At 37.9% G+C, this 21180-nt stretch overlaps 2 protein-coding genes across 2 annotated transcripts in view; one reads left to right on the top strand and one right to left on the bottom strand.

Annotated features, from left to right (window-relative positions):
• Window positions 1–1404: 1404 nt before the first annotated feature.
• cpxm1a (carboxypeptidase X (M14 family), member 1a) lies at window positions 1405–15642 on the bottom strand. Its single transcript, XM_035673455.1, has 13 exons — window positions 15260–15642; window positions 13700–13809; window positions 11980–12119; window positions 11783–11867; window positions 11363–11513; window positions 11119–11207; window positions 10854–10977; window positions 9773–9969; window positions 7278–7457; window positions 5010–5304; window positions 3752–3891; window positions 3496–3598; window positions 1405–2440 (listed from the first exon to the last, which is right to left on the bottom strand). The coding sequence occupies exons 1-13, from the start codon at window positions 15555–15557 to the stop codon at window positions 2109–2111; spliced, it is 2244 nt and encodes a 747-aa protein (XP_035529348.1). The 5' UTR covers window positions 15558–15642; the 3' UTR covers window positions 1405–2108.
• A 3243-nt stretch (window positions 15643–18885) lies between these two features.
• Window positions 18886–21180, top strand: part of zmp:0000000662 (RING finger protein 145) — an 11331-nt gene continuing 9036 nt past the window's right edge. The window contains exons 1-3 of the mRNA XM_035674583.1: window positions 18886–19155; window positions 19360–19646; window positions 20887–20995. Of these exons, the coding sequence (XP_035530476.1) occupies window positions 19478–19646; window positions 20887–20995 (278 nt within the window). The 5' untranslated portion in view covers window positions 18886–19155; window positions 19360–19477. The remainder of the gene's footprint in view (window positions 19156–19359; window positions 19647–20886; window positions 20996–21180) is intronic.

Raw genomic sequence — 21180 nt, 5'->3', positions numbered from 1 at the left:
CTGACTGTTTGGTGTTTGAGTCCAGTATTTCTATCTTTTATATCGTATTTTATTTTTATTCCATTATTAAAAACACCACATGTGAAAGAGAAACAACCACTAGATGGCAGTCAAACTAACTGGCAACAAAACCTGCAACTACTCCCAAAACTAGGGGTCCTGAATCCTCAAGAGACCGTGAGATGGTTAAGTTCAGAACAGTTTAACACGTTCAAATAAATCTGAGAAGGAAGAATCACATACCGAGGTGAACCGGTCACAGCTCGTAGACATTTACAACCTGTGTCAAAGGGCGGGAAGCAGACACGGCTGTGGTTTAGAGGATCACAAGCCAATACGCTGGTTTGTAACCTTTTTTGGTTTATGACTGTTTATAGCTGATGGCTTCTTGTAACCCCTTCTCACAGGTTGTAAATGAGCCGTGAACTGTGAGCAGTTTAACCAGAGTTCCCTGCTTAGATTGTTTCATTTGAATACCTTTAAAGTCATGAACAGCTCTCACAACAATTCTGCTTTTCTCTAACTAAAATGTCTGTATGTCATGTTGGCTGCTGTGGGGGATGTAAGTGTCTGATGGTCAGTCAATCTCAGCATCTGTTGGATGGATTGCCATTAAATTTAATACAGATATTCATGGTACCCAGAGGAAGAATCCTACTGACTTTGGTGATGCTCTGACTTTTCATGTAGCGCCACCAGCAGGTTAAAGTCCTCACATATCCAGTGAAATGTCAACATCTACTAGAGAGATCGGCACAAAATATTGTTCCAACATTAATGGCTTCCAGATGATGAATACTTAAAACTTTGGTGATTTTATTGACCTTTCAGTGCTTGCTTTGCCTTGAAGTCTGGTGTAGACATTCATGTGACTGTTCACATCTAACGCTATCAGCAGCAGCCACAAGAAGCTTTACCTTTTTTATTGATTTTGGCGGCCCCTGTGGACAAAAGTGGTTGTGTTTCCACCAGCTCGTTTCATTGATTTCAAGGGCAATCCAACCAAGTGGCAGGCATTAAGAATAACTTTATAGAAATAGCCTTTTTCTCGCTGATTGTCTTGTTTTAGTATGAAATTTAGACAGTTTCATTAGCAGTTAAAAATGCCTTGTAATACTTTAAAATGTCAAATGCTTTGATTTATGATTAAATACCTGTAAAACGAATTACATTTGCATGAGCCTAATGCCTAATTAGTGCTAATGAGCAAATGTTAACATGCTAACACACTGAACTAAGATGGTGAGTGTGGTAAACATTATACGTGCTTAACATTGTGCCTAAGTACAGCCTCACAGAGCCACCAGCATGGCTGTAGACTCATTATCTTGCTTGCCACTCTAGCAGCTTCTTTCTGTTCCAGGTTCTTTGGTTCAGATTTAGACAATAGATATATAGATATAATACAAATAAGTCATATTTATTTGAGATTTTATGGTCCCGTTGGACTTCAGTCAAAAAAAAACAGACACAGTGTTAGAAAAAACAAAAAAACATGTCACATATCAGACCAGCTGACAGTTAAATTCTCAACTCAGTCGTCTTACAGATGAGCAATAAACCCTACAGCATCATGTAGAGCATGATGCTGTAGCATGATACAGCTATAGCTACAGCTATAATGTACAAGTACTAAGGTGAATGCCTGTCCATAAATGTAAAGATGTTCATTATCCTTCAAAAAAGCTCCATGTTTGTATAACTTTTTAGAAGTGATTCAGTTTGTGTTCTTGTTTTTGTATAAAAACTCTGTTTTTTAAGTATTCTGTCATCTTCTGTAAGAGTTTGTGTAACTATCGTAGTTTAATCTGTCTTAAAGGGACAGTACAACCAAATAAGCTGTTGTGTCTGTCTTAATTTAATATTTTAAATCTGTGATCGCCGAATTGGTGGAAGTAGAAATTTTTAAAACCTCACTGTATAAAAACTGTCTGCATGTCTTGGTATCTACCTAAAAAAGAAATTGGGTGAACTGACCCTTTAATAGTGTCCTCTCAGTCATAGGAACACTATTCCTAGAGGTCATTTTTCTCCGTTCTAACCGAACTTCTTCAACCTATCAACCAGCTCACGTCTGAGGCTTCTTCAGCCCCTCGTCCCGTCCGCTCTCACGCTCTCTGGGCTCCGGTGGACCGAGCCTTCCTCGCCTGCTGCAGCCGCTGACTCTCCCTGCGGCGGTTGATGGCCTTGGTGCTGGCGCGGAGCTTGCGGAGCCTCAGAGCTCGAAGACGCAGCTGAAGGTCCTGGGGAATCTTCCCTCCTTTGGCCCGGATCTCCTTCAGCCTCTGAAGGGGCGTTTTGGTCAGGATGAAGTCACAGATGGTGGAATGTGGCTCCATTCCAACGTGGCACCGACGCATGGACGGGAAGTAACCCTCGGCCCAAACCACTACCTTGTACTCGCCCGGGTTCAGTAGACGCCAGTAGTCCCCATCAGCAGCTAAGGAAATTAAAAAAGGGTTGCTTTTATGGTCTCTCTTGAATGTTATGTTCCTAAAAATTACATTTCTAAGAAGCTTTAGTGGTTAATGTACCGTCAGAAAGTCATCAGCTGTTTTATTACAACAGTAAAATGCAAGACTTCCTACATTTCCCAGAATGCCTGTCAAAAAGCCCTCGAAGAACAGTGATGAGCTTAGTGCAGTGGGATCTTAGAGTAGCACAAAGGAGAAAGTACGGTGGCTGTAAAATGCATTAAAAACACAAAAGGCTCTATCTGGAGACGGTGTTTAGTTTGTCTGCTCTGGGCTACTGTAGAAACAAGGCGGTTCAATATAGCTGCCTCCATGGATGGTGAGCGTCTATAGTCATAAAATGTTCATTCTAAGGTAACAAAAACAACAATTCTTATTGTCAGGTGATTTTGCACGAATAAAAACATAGTTATGAATATTATCTTCCATTTCTGCCAACAGATCCTCCTAAATTTTACACATTGGACCTTTAAAATGAAGAAGTGTCTACTTGTGAGCCCTTATTACACTTTACATTACACTTACACTAAAAACTCATGTTTTCAAATTGCTTTTACCTATAAACTTTTAATCTCACCTACAGTATTAATTGTCATTTACTATTAATTTTATTCATATATAAAGGTCTATTGGGTAACATTTAGGAGGCTCTATTGGTAGAAATGTTCATGATATGTTTTCATTAGTGTAAAATCACCTGAAAATAAGAATCGTTATGTTTTGTGCTTTTTTTTTGCGTGTTTCACAGCCACTGTAGTTTCTCCTTCAAGCTTGGAAAAGGAGGGTGAAGCAATGGAGTTGTGATCTGCAACTTCACCGCTAGATGCCACTAAAACCTACACACTGGACCTTTAAATCTCTCTTTCTAACTACATTTAAAAATAAATAAATAAATTTTTTTCCTTTTCTCATCGTTAATAATTTTAGGACCCTTCAGATTAACCACCCGACCCCATTACTTGTACTATCAGCTTCCACACTGGTAATTAGAAAGGAGAATGATCAGATAAAAGAAATCAACCTGATCGGATGTCATGGTCGTGGTCCTCCACCTTGACTACAGCGTCTGCTATTCCTTGTTTAGTCAGCTTGTCTCTGATCACACCCTTGATGCCTCTGTGAATCTGAGTGAAGAGGAAATTATACACCATAAGGCCCCAAAGAGGAAATTAAGGCACAAATGAAAAAAACTTTATCAAAAAATGTATCAAAGCAGCTTTGAGATCCAACTCATGTGACTTTCTTTGTGCAGCTGGATGCTGTAGATGCAGACCGACCTGCTCCATGTAAACCAGCAGAGACTCCTTGTTGTTCTCCCACTCGATGGGAAGTTCACTGGCATGAGGGAACTTATCACAGGACAACTCCACCGTCACCTCGAAGCAGTTGGTGTGCATGTAACTGAAGTCATTCATACCTGCAGGAAGAAGTTTACAATCTGGATTAGAGAAAATGTAGTTTCAGGAAACTAACATTTAAATTTATCAGTTTTATTTATGCTTCTGGATGTGGAGGGTGGCGGCTACCATTGATTTAGATTAATTATAAAAATGGAGGAAAATGGAAATTAACACATATAATTTCATGACTGTCTGTAGGTAAGTCTGTAGGTTTAAAACTGTGGTTTTGGGACCAATAGGGGTCCTTTTGTGGGTTGTAGGGGGTTCCCAGCTTCACTGATGTGTCACAATAATGTTTTCAGTTAAAATATCTTCATTTTGGGACTTTCCAAGCAAATATTAATATATGGTATTGACAATTAAATCACCATATATTTCTGCCACCCCTTAAAAGGTCCAGTGTGTAACATTTAGAAGGCTCTATCGTCAGAAATTGAATATAATATTCATAGGTATGTTTCCATTACTGTATAATCACCTGAATATAAGAATTATAATGTTTTTGTTACCTTAGAATGAGACGTATTTATCTACAAATTGTCACTTTCCATGTTTCTACACCCAGAATGGTCAAACAAATGAACCTCTAAGTCCGACACACTGGACCTTTAAAGTCCCCATTCCACCCTCTTGCCTGTAAACCATGAATATTTCTCTGGTTGAGCTCAGTTCACAGGACAAAAAGCATAAAAATCCAGTTGCAGGGAAGGATGTAGAAAATCAAATCTGAATAAAATACATAATGTAACATTCATAGACAGAATGTAAACAACTAAAACTGAACTTTTGTTAGACAAAATAGGGGAAAACATTTGTAGTATTAGTAAGTTTAATATGTAAAACAATTAGATTTGATTCTTATACCCATAAAAGGTAGTAAATGTTAATATAATTTAATTTAAGGTTATAAAAAGGTAAAAACTGGAGCCTTAAGTTAAAGATTTAAGGCACTAGTTTAAATAAAAAGGTGCATGCTTTGAAAGGATGTTTGTCTGCCGGTAGTAAAAATTTTTTTCAAGTTTTATCATTTGTGATAACAGAAAACATCCTCTCCAAAAGCACAAAGCAGTATTTCTGAACACAAATCTTTCTCAGATGGCTTCCATCTTTCAGAAATCTCTCTGCGGTGACTCACTGCCGGGGACGGTGTGCCAGGCGCCGCCGTTGATGATGTTGTTGTGTGATTGGAAGTCCTCAGAGTGGCAGATGCGGCGGTCGGGGTTGGCCATCACCAGGTTTGTCGAGGCATACACGGTGGCCAGCCAGCGGAAGAAAGCGTTGTCCGCAGTGGGGGTGTCCTCCTGAGGGGCCCAGTCACGGGTGCAGTCGAAGGGGTACGTGACCACCAGTTCTCCCCCGTGGAGATTCGCACTGAGCACGAAGGGGATGTCCTGCATCCAGCTGATGACTGCGCGAGTCTCTGGTGCAACCTGAGAGGGACGGACAATCTGGATCAGCTAGCTTTGTTATTGTATGTCACTTTTTTAGACACTGATTTATGGGAAAGATCCTCAAGAAAATACAGAACTTGATCTTCAGTCTTCTTCAAGTTTAGTTTAACAGTGTGTATTTGTATAGATACATTTAAAGGATTAATAATAGATGCTTGTGAGATAAAGAAAAAAACAAAAATAAATGGGCTTATTAAGACATCAACACCATTTAAACTTTAATTTAATTGATTAAAAGTTATTTAAAGTTAAGTTATAATTCAAATCATATATGTTTTATAGTGTTTGAGCTATACCTTTAGTGCTATGTGGACTTTGTGGTTGGTTTTGGCTTCCCAGACTTAATTTGTTAATTGGACAGCAGTGGAAATTCTTTACTTGTATTTTTTTCTGTTGATTAAATTTAAATTTGTAAAAAAAGTGAAGATCTTTTCTTTGTCTGCTCAGTCATTGTAATGATCTCTGTCTAAGCTGCCTTCCTCTATGTATTTAAATCTACAAGACCTACGAGTAAAAAACAACATTGTGACATATGAATCAGCAAATATCTAAAACATCTAAAAATAACACTTTTATTTTATATCTGGAGATATTTTTACTGTGTGTGTGGAGTTAAACAAATGAAACTGTTACCAAGGACAATGTTCAGGCTTCCAGGAAAACCACAGTCCTCTTGGCTCTGAAATTACTTCCTGATCGGACGTTTGCATGACACTACAGTGGAAACATTATTTTCCTCTTCTCAAACTGACACACACACACACAACACACACACACCACACACACACACACACACACATACACAGACTGCCCTCAAAAGCTGCTTTTCAGTGTGACCTACATTTATGCACTAATGAATCAGAGACCTACTGTAAGAACTATTACACGTCACCCATGTTTAAGTAGCAGAGTTTGGTCCTTTTGGTAAAAGCAGTGTATTTAATTAAAACCTCTATAATAAATACATCGTATTAATTAATTGCTAATATTTGCAACATCAGAGTATCTTCAAAGTCCCTTTTATTGGTTTTATACAGGAAATGTGATTCTTTATTCTGTCTTTACTGTTATTGCATTGCTCGTCCTGCCAACGCAGTTGTCCACAGTGTCGTTGTTAATATTTCCACCAGGTGGTGCCAAAGTAACACGTTGTTCAAAAGTATCAAATCTGAGGTACTTGTACTATACTCGAGTATTTCCATTTTATGATATTTAATACCAGTGTCGGGCAGTAAGGCAATATTAGTGATAATATTACAGTGATAATAATACTTTACCCAGTAACTAGTAGTGTAATGAATTACTAATAAAGTAAATACAGTAAATGATTAGTTACAACCAAATATTCACATTATTTTGATTTTAACAAACAAAAACTAGAATTTTGTGGAGAAAGGAAACAATCAAAGTTTTGTGGTGAGTTGCAGAAAAGTAATATAACTAGTAGTGTAACTAATTACTGTTGGCAGGGAGTAATAAATAAAGTAATAATATTACTTTTGAATAGAATAACAAGTAATAAATTACATTTTTGAGTAACTAACCCAACATTGCTTAATACAACTACTATTACTCCACTACATCTCACAGGCAAACATTGTACTTCCGCTTTAGTTACTAGTTATTTTTTAGTTTATTGCAACTTTGTCACATTTACACATCTAAAGTAGTCAAATTTAATATTAATTTAACAGAAATATTAATAGTAAAACACTGACAGGGACCATTTTACTGCACAGTGAGTACTTTTACTTTGGATACTTTAAGTACATTTTTGACTGATTGATGATACTTAAATACTTTTTTTGGAACATCTTTGTCAGATATTTTTAACATTTGTCTGTTTTTTTTAATGTTTGTCTGCTTTTTTTAGCTTGTTTTACATAGGTAAAGGATCCGAATACTTCCTCCAGTGCTGCACTGTTGTTAACAAGAGAGCTACACATCCTCACCATGGCGTCCTCTTTAGTGTAGTACTCGGGGATGGGGATGTAGTGGTTGGACACTTTAGATATGTCTGCTGCCGTCTCTTGGGCGTCCCACATGATGTTGTTCAGGTCTGGAAAGTTGTGATTCAGGTCGATTCCCTCAAAGCTGTATCGTCCGTCAGCCCAGCCGGCGAGTTCTGAGCCCTGCAGCAGAGGATGGATTAATGTGAATGCATCGTATCAGGGTTTTAGTTTACTCATTAATTCATTCTGCTGTCGTTTCAGCCTCCAGCCTCCTAACCTGTTTGTCATTACCTCATTAGCTCTTTAGTTTATATACTGGTTCTTATCCACTAGTTCTCAGTCAGATTGCCTTTGTGTTATGTGCTGTAGCTTTCCAGCGTCTCGTATTTACGTGCTAGTTTGCCTCAGCCTGGCGTGGCATTATTATTTTAATTAACAATGTGGGCACTACATTTTGTGTTTTTTAAAATGTGGCCTCTGTTGTAGCAGATCTTCTGTTCTGCAAAGTTACATTTAGACTTTTAATTTGACTACAGCTATCCCTCCAGGCTGTAGGTTTGTGGAAGAATAAACTGATTTTCTTTTGGTTAACTGAATTAGAACGAACTCCAGCATATTTGTCAAAATCAAACCAGTCGAGCCTGAGAGATTGTATGGGAGTTTAAATTTCTAACCTTTATTTGAGGAATTATGGCTGTTCCAACACTGACAATAAGAGCCTGCACCAATTATTTAACTTTTAAACACAAGTATAAAAGACGTGGCTTTAGGCAAATGTGCAATCATGAGCAATCTTACCACCTTAACTCTGGCGCTTACATAATCTCATTGTTTTTATATATGTCTGTCACTTAATGTATCTCTGTATCATATTGTATTGTTGTACTTGTTGAAGTTTTGCACTGATGACTAGCTTATTAGCAAAGTCCAGCACATTTACGTTGAAGTGTAAGCTGCAAAGTTGATTTATGTGCTTTGTCCCTGGTAAATAAATAAAAACAATATAAATATATAATTTATTCTCTGTATTACTCTGTAAACTAGACCATAAGGAGTGAGTGCATGCGTGCCAGATGCAGTCTGAGGGTGTGAAGATAAAAAGCTGTACATAACAAGTTGTATAACATGTATGTAGAACACGTCCTATGTATGTGTCAGCAGAACACGTCCCAAACTTGGCATTCAGCCATTGGATAAAAATGATGTCACCATGCGCTAAAAGCCAATTAGATTGTAAGTTTTTGTCTTGGGAACAGTATAAAATGTGAAATGTAATGTCAATTCTTTGACACACAACTCAGGACTCTGTACCAGGTGTATGTCCATATTGTGCAATATCTATATTTATACTTCAATCATCAGTGTTCAATCATCATCACTGTATTCTCTAATGTGTCCTGAGTGATTGCAGTCATTTTCCCTGACCACATCTCAACAAACCTAATGTGGGATAAAGAGTGTTTGTGTGGGACAATGTGGGACTCATTACCATCGCTGAGAGGTAGTTTAAACTTTTGATATATTGTGTATTTAACTTAACTAAGCAAACATTTCTATTCTGCCCCTTAGCTCATAACATCTCCACACTTTCCCCTCTGGTTGATTCAGTAGCACATAACAGACTATTCAGGTTGCATGTAAAGGACTTAAATATATTTTATTTAAATGCAACTTTCCCTAATCCCAACTAAGTAAATACAGTAAAAGGAAATTAAAGTTTGACAGTTCTTATGGTCTTATGGTCCATAGTCGCCTTCCACCAGTTTCACCCAGTTACAGGTAGTTTCCAGTGTTTGTTGTAGCTGTATTTGCTTTTCTTTGTGGTAGTTTTTATCATATTTAGCCTTAATCTGCATATCTTCGTCTTTGTGGTGACTTGCGATTTTCCCAGTGGGTGTAGCATATCAAAGACGGTGACAGGTTAACCTGAACTTGACCCATGTATGCACAGTTTGATTAACATCAAACACAGCCCCGTGATGACGGCCTTCCCTGATTCCTTCACTGATATTAGACCAGATTTTAGAAAAGCGTCTTTCATGCAGTGATTTGACTCTTGAGAACTAGAGCCAATCAAAATGTGGGATGCTGGGCCTCATGAAACAACAATTTCTCTTATATTTTCTTTTAATTTTATGTCAAGAGAAGTCAACCAAACGTTCTTAACCACCTAAATCTGCTCTTACTCGGGTGAGCTCAAACATATGATAAGAATCTGAACACAGGCAATATCATCCAAGGGTTTTTATAGTTTTATAGGGATCAGTGGAGCAATAATATGTCTATAGTCCACAAATTTAATAATCAAATAACTATAGTTACTGTAAAACATATAATCGAATCTGATTATATTATATTCATGGCTTCGTTATGTTCCTCAAATGTAAAACCTATGTTTCTTTGCGTTAGACAAACACACCTCCTTTAACGAAGCGAGGGCAAACTACAGGAAACATGTTTACGTTTCTACACAAAGTCACATGAACTTCACCCACCTTCTTATAAGCCTCTTCATATCCATCAGGGTTCATGGAGGGCAGGAGGTGGATTCGCGTCTCAGTCACCAGCCGAACGACGCGTTGGTTGCCCCTCTTGTATTCTCTGCACAAGTACTGCATGAGGTTGAGGACGAGCTCTCGGCCCAGAACCTCGTTCCCGTGCATCCCCGCCACATAGCGAAACTCAGGCTCACCTGCCAAGAGGGAAAAATGTATAGAGTTTGACAGAAAACAAATGTGGAGGGATTTGTCAGGGTCGACATCAACTTATAGAAACAGGTCACATTAAACACAAAGCTCCATAAATGTTTGACTGTTTTCATGCAGTATGTCAAAGTTAAAGCCCAGAGCCACATCAGGAACATATTCACTCTCTCCGATAAAACTTTCAACCCATTTGTATTGTGTTAGGCAACAGTGTGGAACTGGCTCACAGCACTTCGCCAATAATCATACATGGATTGGCCAGACTCGATGGCAGACATTCCTAAAGCTAAAACTCCTAAGACCCAAAAGCACTTTTTGTAACGAAGAAATTGTGCAATGCCTGCTCCTCTTCTTCTTGGATCTGGAGCCAGTGTTCACTTAACCATGAATACGATGAAATTAAAATCAGCTGTTAATACTGTATATAACCTAAATTCCCTTTATTCCCCTTTGGGAGTGAAGCAGTTTAAATATGTTTCTGCCATTTGTCTGAGAAGAAGAAGGGAGGAAAAGCTGCACTCTGCTTCATATTTCACTTCACTTATCTGAACCTTTTGGCAGACGCACCCTGAATCTGAAGACAAGAAATCACAAAGAATATCTGTCCTGTTCTGTGGAGAGAGTGCAGTCTCCAATTTCAAACCCTTATCAGTTTGTTTACACAAGAGCGGCCTTAAATAAAAAGACACCCCAGCCTCCCTGTGTGGCGCTGCTGCAGAGAAAGCTCTGTATAAACACTGGAGGATGTTGAACTGGGCCTCTGAGCAGCTAAACTCAGAGTAACCCGAGAAACAGGATGACCTCTGGTCCAGAAACTGAAACAGTCTTTAAAGGTTTCAACTCGCAGAAGAAGAGCTGAAATCATTCTTACCTAGTTCATGTTTGGTGGGGTTATCTGAGATCACCATGACGTACAGTTTGAAGCCCATGTAGCTCTTCCCAATGGTGTAGATGTGGGTGATGTCTGGGCACTCCTCCGTCACAGACTTCATGAGCTTCGGGGGTTAAAAAGAAGAAGTTGGACTAAAAGTCTTCAAAGGGTTAAATCTGACTAACTCTGCAAACTGCTGAGTAAAAACTCTGGCATTAGACTTTAGGGGGGAACCAAAGTTACTCATCATGCATCACACTCTAACCTTTCTCATCTCTTTGTAGTTGTGGTGTCTGAAGTCCAGATTGTCTTTTGATCCTAGTTCTCGCTCTGAGGCGTAGATGTCAGTCGGATCTACGAGGAAACAACAAATTAACTTCCTTTTGTTAGGTGTAGCCTTTAAAATCTTAATGTATTTTAGTCACAGTGAACATCTTGCTCTAAGAGTAAACAGTCCAATGAATCATTATTACTATCAGTTTATGTGTACTGCAGCATTTTCTGCCTACCATCAACACGACAGCCCATTATCTCAGCCCTGAGGCAGATGGTCCCATTGAAGTACCAGGTCTGAGGGTTGATGCGGATGAAGCGGGCGACGGTGGGAATGGGGAGGCGTCCGAGCACTGGAGTCTCTGGATTCTGGTTTCCTTCAAATATCTGTGCAATTCAGTGACACCACAGAAGAGCACAGAAAAAAATCCAATTAAGGTTTAAACTGTTATTATGCAAACCACAAATTCCAGTTTCTTGCTATTCTCTGTTTGTTTTCCTTTTCAGTTCTCTCTTATTCTGTAATTTTTGTTTTGTTTAAAGCACATTTCACTTTGGCACAAACTCCCTCAAAATCTGTTTTCCATCTGCATAAGGTCCACCCGTCACGGTTAGGTACATTCCTCATATCAGAGAACACAGAAAGTGATCCTTACTGCTTCTTCTGTCCCGTTCATGCAGGTTTCCCAGTTCACAGAGTCGTTACTCAGCTGGACTTTGTAGGTGTGAACCCAGTCCCAACTGTAATAAAGACAAGAACTTCAAAGCTGTGCAACATTTGTCTTAAACTGCTCAATATTTCTTAAATTTTGAACCAAAAACTCTTCATATGTGAATCCTGATTCTACCTGACCTCCAGATGGAGTTTCGGCCCTGCAGGATGACTCCAGTGAACAGGGTGTGGTAGATGGCGTCCACCTGAAGCCACTGGTGCTGGTCCTTATACTCAGCACACCAGGCTCCATCGTACAGGTCGCCGTCCTCAATGCCAGACTAAAAAACACATGTTGCACAGAAGTTTTTTGTCAACTGCAGAATCCATTAAACCGACCCAAAACATTCTTGGCTCTAAGTCAACATGAAGCATTGCATAAGATTTTGGTGTCGACCTGATTGTAAGATAATTGCTTTCAGACTGCAGACTGCAAAATGTGAGCGGGAGGTTGACTGGGATGTTGAATGGCACTGATGGCTCTTCAATTCACTGATTATTTTATTTAATTTCCAAGAAACTAAAACTCAAACAAGAACGCTTTCTACTGCAAATCCAGTCAGTGAAGTTTTATTATAGTGGTAATTTTATTGGCCATTAAAGGCAGAGGGAAAAAAGTGGAAAGTGTGGGCAATGTATTTTATTTTATAGTCTATTAGTTTAAGAAACATGCAGCAGAAATTATGGACAGAAATAAAACACCATAATATGAAGAGACTCAACTGACCCTTCCTCAGCCCCGCCCCTTTTTGCTCTGGGCTATGTGCTATGCTAATCTACGTTGAAATAACAACCACATTTTGAAGATTGTTCAAAGATAAAGGCAACATGTATATATATATAAACACATCTAAATCTTACTAATGTTAGCAAAATGCAAACGATTGATGTAGATTAGCTAGCTAGTATTTTGATAACATTAGTTTGGTAACTTAAGATGTGATTATATGTCACTTTAATCTTTTAGCCATCTTCAAAATGTGTGTTTCAACATAGATTAGTCTAACACATAGGTTATTAGGAAAGGAGAAAGTTGAGTTTATAAGCACATAAAAACGGGCAGGACTTAGAGACTTAAAGGTCAATCTCTCTTAATTTAGAGCTGAAACAATTAGTCTGTTAATTGATTGGTTGATATCTCAATACTTATTGGATGGATTGTACTAACATTCATGATCCCCAGAGAATGAATCATCATAACTTTTGGTTTGGCCTGTTTTTTTTTCTCTCTAGCGCCACCAGCAGATCACATTTTTAATCTCCCCAGTGTTCCGGTTTATGGCCAAATACCTGCAGAACTATGTACATTTCCATCAGCCTCAGCTGTGTTTAGTGGTAAAGTAGTAATGCTTTTTCCTTGTGAGCATGTTAGTATTTAGCCCAAAGCACCATTGTGCCTAAGTACAGCCTCACAGAGCTGCATGAGTTTGTTCGAGAAGAAAATGCCAAAAAGGTAATGATACCAACCTTTCAAATGTGAAGATTTACTTCTGGTCTTTGTCTTACATTAAAGTTAATTGAATATCTTTGGGTTTTAAACTATTCTTGGACAAAAAAAATTGGGGCTTTTTGAACATCTTTCTGACCTTTTTAAAGAACTAATCAACAAAGTATTCGGCAGATCAATCAGTAATGAAAATAAGTTGCTGTCCTGTCATGAATAAAAATATTTTTGATCATCTCACAGACCTCAGTTGGATCTTTCATTAAAACAAAATCACTCACTATATTCAAATGATACCTCTAATAATCTGCCTCCATTCTCCCTTCATGAGTTCCTGTCTCCTGCTGTTCTGTCTCTTTGAATTTCTATAAGGGGCAGTCCACTGTTCTCTGTGTTTGAAGTTTGATCTACACCCACCTGGATATTCAGCCTCCCCCTGTGAGGACCCAGACCCGATCGCTGGTAGGAAGAGGCTTGAATCTGGCTGTCATCGACCCGCAGGGACTCCAGGCCGAGGGGAGGACAATCTGTAAGGGAAAGGAAAAGCAACCAGGAGATAAAAATCTTCTTTGTTGTCTGTGCTTGTCTGGAGATGGCCCGGGACTGACTGCTCAGGGGTTAAAAAAAACTCTCATTCTGGTTTCTCTGAGTAAGCAAACACATGGCTGATGTAACAAGAGGCCCCAGCGGTTGTTATGTGGAATATCCCTAATCATCCCGGGTCAGTTCAGTGGAAGTTTGGAGGCCCTCTCGAAAGGAAACCGCAGATAAGTGAATCCATGAAGGGTTTGAATGTAATTTGAGACTAAGTTGAGGGCCAAGAGGGGAGTCAAACGTCCAGCAGAGCAGGGAGGCGAGAGCTACAGCTGCAGGGTATTTTATGGCAGTCCCATTAATCCCAAACACTAGTACAAAATCTTCTTCAAAATGTTAGAAAAGGAGCAAATAATGATGTGTTGTGTAGAGGGAGCTTCACATTAGCAGTTCAACAACAGAGGACAAATCTCTTTAATATGTGTGGAGCTGTTATTAGTCGATTAATCAATTAGTCATTCTTGCAGATGGGAATATTTGCTGGTCTGCAGAATATCTTTGGGTTTTGGACAAAACAAGCAATTGTAGACATATAGAACGTTTTAATGAAGGATTCTTCACATTTATCTATCTATTATATGTCTGTTTTTCTACAAATAATCATCAGTTGCAACCATTAATATGTTATCCATTAGTTTTTTTTCAAGCTTGTTCCATTTTAAATCAAACATAAACCACATATTTTGGGGGGAATTCATTGAGGGATCTCTAACAAATGTGGAAAACTGTAGCAAAATTATATAATATAATTGTTGATTTCACTCATTGAAATACTTTTTATTGGGTTAATCCTCTATACAGCAGAAACAAATAGTCGATTAATCAGTTAATTGATCGTCGGAGAATGAATCTGCAGAGGTTTTGATGATACTAATTCTTGCATAAATACAAAACAACTGGTTCACTGGTTCACTTTGTCGTCTACGATAGTAAATTGAATATGTTTTGGTTTTGGATTGTCTTCTAGATCAAACAATTAATCGATTAACTAAGAAAATAATATTGATAACAAGAGTGTTTGTGCAGAAGCTCTGGACTATTAGTATTTCAATTTTATGTTACTTTATACTTCTACTACAATACATTTATTTGATAAAATTAGTTATTAGTTACTTCAAAGCTTCAAATTATTAATGCAAAATATTATTAATAAATAAAATATGAATATTTCTACACTGTGTTATTGCTACTTTTACTTAACTCGGGAGCTCTGTGGGTCCCTGAAGGCATCATTAATTAATAGCACTTAACTGCTTTCTTAATTAACATTAATAATTGGGTTCAACTCAAGTCTCTCTGGGTTCTTCTCACAGTTCTCGTAAAAAGTAAAACTGCTCTACTTTGCTGCCGTTCAGCTGTTAGTTATTTATTTTATTGTCCTACCCAGTTCTGTTTTCTCATCTTCTTCAGTTTCTTCCTCTTTCTTGTTGTTTTCTTCCTCGCTGTCTTGGCTGGTGTTTTTGGTGTCCAGATGTTTGTCTCTGACAGAGGTGGTGCTGGATAATGTAGTCTGTGCAGTCGTTGGAGTCGGTCTGCTGCGCTCATGCGGCTCCACGGTGACAGACCGAGCTGTGGTCTCATTGTTCAATAATGAGGAATCAGTCGATGGATCGTTTATCAATGCGTCTGAAAATCCTCCCAGAAAAATCACCGCTGCCAACATGCACAATGACTTTTCCATCTTCTTCTCTGTTTGCAGCTGCAGAGTGAAGGGGAGCAAAAAAAAAACTACCCCGGCTAGTTTATGTGGATTTGACAGAGCCAGACCTCCATCCACATCCCTCCTCCTCCTCTTCCTCAATCCCACCTCCCTCACAAAATTCCAGCCAAAGTCCCGCGAAAGAAAATGTGATTCAAAGGAGACTTGTGGTAATGTTTGCACCAGTGACCCACATATTCAACTGCCACATTAAAAAAAACTCTTTTTACTTTTGCAAAGGTACAAATGTTGTAATATATAAAGTTTTATGTTCTACTTTTATTATTTTTATTCTCTCATGTGGTTGGAAGTAACTAGTTACTCAAGTAGGGGCAGAAATTACACATTTTGAGTTAAACTTAAATGAGTATCTTAGTTTTCTGCTACTTACCATTTCAGTTCGTTCCCAAGCTGCAAATCTTCTCTCTCCACGATTGGAGATTGATCTTTTATTTTTCATTGTTCAGATATATTTTATTGAAGTTCTGGCAACAATTACATAAACCCCTATTTCCAGAACATACTTTTTTGTAGTTTTTGAGCTGCACAAAACACAAAAACAGGGGGAGACACAAGTTAACAAACAGGTTACAAAAGAGGGGTCCTCTGTAGAGCATAAATCCTGACCCAACCCTGGAAGAATTCTGTGCAAGCCTGAACCACAGAGGCAGTTGTATGCCAAGCCAATCAACAAATAAACATATAATTGAAGGTTTATTACAAGCTAAACTACATTGTGCAAATAATATAGTGAACAATAGTATCAACACTGCACCAAATTCATTCATTAAATGCAACTGCATACATTATGAATCACTAGTCCATGACTGGTTGCAACATCTAATAAATCCCTTGACATTGTAATGAAGGATTTTTTTCAGCTTTTCTTCTCAGTACCTCCTTCTACCAACCGTCCAGAGTCTTCCAACCAGTTTGATTTATGTTATTTTCATGATTCACGTTGTCCTCTTCTGCACTGACTCTCAGGGACTTTTTGTACTTTTGTAACTTGCGTAGCAACATTTCTCGAGTGCTTGAGTGTTCCTGAATCATATCAAGACCTGATACGATGATAACCATCCAGATAGCAATAAAAAAAACAGTCAGAATATCCTCAGTGATTGTTGATGCATTTGTATAAAGAGCTTCCTGTCCTCCATCTTCAGTGTGTTTTAAGTGTTTAAGTGCGTCAAGCTGAGATTTGTTACAGCACAAATTAAAGTTAATGTGACAAACACTTCGTCTCCTGTTTGTCGGCAAACCGTCACATCTGTGCTTTATTTACTCTCAGCTTTTTTACTCACTTTGCTGTCAACATCTGGTAAAACTGATGATGCTGCGATGCAAGATGACATCAAGAAAAACAAGGAGTCACTCTCTGAGCTGTATGTGACTTATTACCAGATGTTCTGTGTGCACATGTATACATAAACAGTCTATAGAGTGAGGCTGCCTTTCTGTTTGTGTTTCCAGGTTTGGCCCAGCTTTATGCTGTCAGTCTCTCTGAGAGCTTTTTAATGATCTTCTCTTTGGCAATGACTCTCTTGTACAACTCTAAATTCAACCACTGCCACAAGTGTAATGGCAGTAATTATACCTCTAAAAAGAAAAGAGACATAGAAAGCCATTTTAATTTCAGTTCAGTTTAGATACAGTGTGACAGGATGACATGAAACAGACAAACATCTCATAATGTTGTCCAAATATGCTCTTATTTAGTTTGTTGATGTCAGAGGTTGTAGCTCTTGTGCAAGTATTTAGTAAATAAATGATCTTAAATAATGTATGTATGTGTTTTAAGAGGAAAATATGTTTTTTATTGCTTATTTTTAAGAGCATTAAACCTTTGGTCAGACCTTTATATAATCAACTAAAGCAGGTGTGGTAAGAACTTTCTTACCTAACTTAACCTATGTGAGATGAGTTATGGCTTCCTTTCTGAGATGATTTTTATCTACATATAAATAGGACAGTCAAACAACCTCTCACCCACACAGTCAGGAAATGTACTTTTCTTCGTATTAGTCACCTATTTGATTGCAGTTGCAATTATAGCAGTTGCATCTGCACTTTGTGGCTAAAATGCCACAGCTGTAAAGAGCCAGTCATAAGAGAAAATATGTGCTTGTTCTTGGAATTTAACTTAATAATTTACTTTTTTGTATAGACAGGATGAAATCATGTTTGTGAGAGCTTGTGTGGAGATGGCAGTTGTGCAGAGCTTTGGGGACAAATCCTGACAACAGATGCATGATGGTAGGAAAGACGAATGCACACACATACAACAACATCCAGATATTCCACATGTCAAAAACAGTCTTAATCTGATCGGATCATACAAGATGATGGGCGCGTGAATTTGGATTGGGTTGGGTTTTTCTGTGAAACATCTTTTATCACAACATGGCGCAGAGTCTCTTTAGGGGTTTCAACTTCATCTTCTTTTCCACAATTACTACTACAATTTAAAGATATTTAAGATCTTGATTGTGCTTCATTATTCCCTTTTCTTTTTCCATTTGAACTCTAATCATAAAAGTTATGAGAAAAGAATACATAGACATGTTTTTTCAGTGTGTGAAATTATGAAACTGGTCCAGAAAATCAGAATCAGAATCAGATTTATTGCCAGGTAGGTTTTTACACATACGAGGAATTTGTCTTGGTGCAAAGGTGCTTAAAATATACAATCACACAAAAATATGTAAATCACACAGTTTACAGCATTTTGTGACCTGAATATGTTTTAATGTAGCTGTATTAGACCAGTGGTTCCCAAAGCTTTTTGCTTGTGATGAACAAGTCAGAGTCTTCCTGTAACTCCTTCATACATTATTGATTTAGTGATCTATATCTAGCTCATGCTGACCCTAAGAGTATGTTTTTCTTCTCAGATTGTTTCATTTGAAGGATTTATAGTGGCCAGACGAGGCGCAAGTAACCAGTATTTCTAACGAAAAAGCAAAATGTGGAAAAAAGTCTAAAGAAAATTAATTTGTGTACTAGAAATATATATTTTCCTTTCTTATGCCTTCAATAATCTTGTCTCAGATTTATCCTGAGACCCCCAACCACTGCAAAATAATATAATAAGTAAAAACCCATATTTCATTCCTATTTTTAAATGAATTATATACAAAAATGGCTACTAATAAAGTCGAAGTTGCACCACGTTGTTAAAAAGTGGAGTACTAAAAAAAAAATGCATATATTACCAGCAGCAGTAGTAGTAGCACCATAAAACACGACTCTTATTCTGAAATCAAGAATACCCGAACCCGATTGGTGCATTTCGTCGTGACGTGTGCACAGGAAATGGCCACGCAAGCGAGCGGAATCATAACATTGCATGTGAAGTCTCTTTACTCGTCCTCATATCGTTAAAACAGAGCATTTTAATCACGCTTTCTCCACCACGGCTGCTTCTAATTGTCTTTGAGGAGCGGGAAGTTGCATAAAAACTCAATAATTGTGTCGCGCAGTGCTATGAAAACATGTTGCTGGTCGCTGTGAAGGCTAACAACCAGCAGCATCTCGCTTGCAAATGGCTGTTCGGCTGTGATGTGTGTCACCGTTCAAAGTAAGTTTCACTTTATACACGCTGGACACTTGAAAAGCGTTGCCACTGTGATATATTAATCCATTATGTAGCTTCTGGGTTTCTCCAGCGTCTAATGAATGGACGAAATGTGGCGTTAAAGCAGGAGTGAACAGCAGAATAACGGCCTGGTGTGGCTGCAGTCGTTGCCTTTTACCTTCTTTTAAAAGATGTTTTTGTTTTCAGATGACAAGAAGACGAGCCAAACAGTGAGGCGGTTAGGTAACAGCATGTGACACACAAGCTCTCTGCACACCCCCCCAAAAAAATAAAGTTTGGTTGTTTTAAAAAAAAAAAAAAAAAGATGCCTCGTCTGGAAGAGTTGGCCAACGTTGCCCTGAGGGTGCCGAGCATACTGGTGCTGGACCTGCTGTACAAATGTGACATTGAAGGTCTCACGGATCACCTCAAGGCCAAAAACGAAGACATGCTCTTCAAATACAAATATGTCATCTGGAATATGTACTACCTTGGTAAGTAATGGTTGTGATTAAATGATGAGTGCAGAGGAAGGGTTTAAAACACTTTCACTTTTGTTTTCTTTGTAATCAGCTGTTTCTTGTTCATATTGGACTGAATATATAAAGTATTGTGCAGTCAGCGTTCCTTCTGATCTGATGGTTATTCCTCCCTGACAATATTATGTGTGTGTTGAAAGGCTGGAATGAGATTTTATTCCTGTTGCACATTTGTTTTCCTTGAATTTATCAAAATATTATAGTAAATTGATTTGTCTTGTATCAGAATTAGGCTTATTGCCAAGTAGGTTTTCTTATACAAGCAACTGATCGTGGTTTATTCATGCAAAACAATAAACATAGTATGAGAAATAATACAAATATTAAAGTATTGCAAGTCAAGAGGCATAAATAAATGAAAACATATCATAGAAAGAATGATTTAAATGTAAGAGCTGTACAGTTTTGTGCAGGAAGGTGCAATATATTATAATATTATCTGTACAGATTACGTTGCTGTGTTGGGTATCCCTCCTTTAAAAAGCTGCCAGCCCCAGAAAAAAGACATTAGTCCAAGTTTTACTCTCCTGTGGTGGTCTAAATGCTGTTATACAAATACAAATACAAACAAAGTATTTATATTTGCTAATTAAACCGGTTAAATCAAGTTTAGTTCTGATAATTATGACTTTGACTTGAGTTTTGGTCTCTTACCACTACATTTGGTTTTCTATTAATGACCAAAGATTTGGGTTAAATAAAAATAAAATGTTGTATTCTTTAACATAATTTATGACATGATCCAAAGTAGAACTAAAAATATTAAATTAAATGTGAAGATTTGCTTTTTTATTTTGCCTCTTTAACTGTAAACTGAATCTCTTTGGGTTTTTAGACTGTGAGCAAAAAAGATTTGAAGACATCACCTTGTGCTGTGGGAAATGAATCCATAATGAAAATAATCCATAGTTGAAGCCCGAGCCATGACCTCAAAACACAGTTAAACACAGTCTAGTTGTGTAAGTTTAGTCTTTTGGCAGCTTAGTTAGTCTGATAAGTAAAATCAACATCGCTAAAATTATTATTGACATTCAAAATTGCAGAATACAGCAGATGTGATCACAGTGGGTCTTTCTAGTGTCTAATAGTAGTAGTAATAGTCTTTTATACTTTTGACTTGAGTATCTACCATCTTCACTCTCACTTCATCAAACAAAGAAAACATAACAAACCTTCCCATTTTTTTTCTTTCCAGGTCATCTGATAAATGTGGTGGTGTTGGTTCTGCCATTGAGACACATTGTGACGCTCTACCTCCATATCCTCGCTGCCCTTCTTCTATACATGGGGCATCAGATTTCCAAGTGAGAAGCACTACTATTACTATTATTATTATTATTACTACTACTACTACTACTACTACTGCCACTACTACTTATACTACTACTACTACTACTACTACTACTACTTATACTACTACTACTACTACTTATACTACTACTACTACTACTACTACTACTACTACTACTACTACTACTACTACTACTAC

This window comes from Morone saxatilis, unplaced genomic scaffold (genome assembly GCF_004916995.1).
Source record: "Morone saxatilis isolate NCDOM2014 unplaced genomic scaffold, NCSU_SB_2.0 Contig3, whole genome shotgun sequence".
In the NCBI taxonomy this organism is placed as follows: Eukaryota; Metazoa; Chordata; class Actinopteri; family Moronidae; genus Morone; species Morone saxatilis.
The sequence above is the reverse complement of the archived record's forward strand: the minus strand, read 5'-3'. Positions and strand labels throughout refer to the sequence as shown.

What these genes read in the sequence shown, in the direction of transcription:
- cpxm1a (XM_035673455.1), bottom strand. Translation starts at nt 15,557, where the DNA reads ATGGAAAAGTCATTGTGCATGTTGGCAGCGGTGATTTTTCTGGGAGGA. An exon ending in CCCCACCAAACATGAACTAG is followed by an intron (nt 9,970 to 10,853) that starts GTAAGAATGATT and finishes CCCTCTTGGCAG; the next exon opens with GTGAGCCTGAGTTTCGCTAT. An exon ending in CTGGCACACCGTCCCCGGCA is followed by an intron (nt 3,892 to 5,009) that starts GTGAGTCACCGC and finishes TTCTTCCTGCAG; the next exon opens with GTATGAATGACTTCAGTTAC.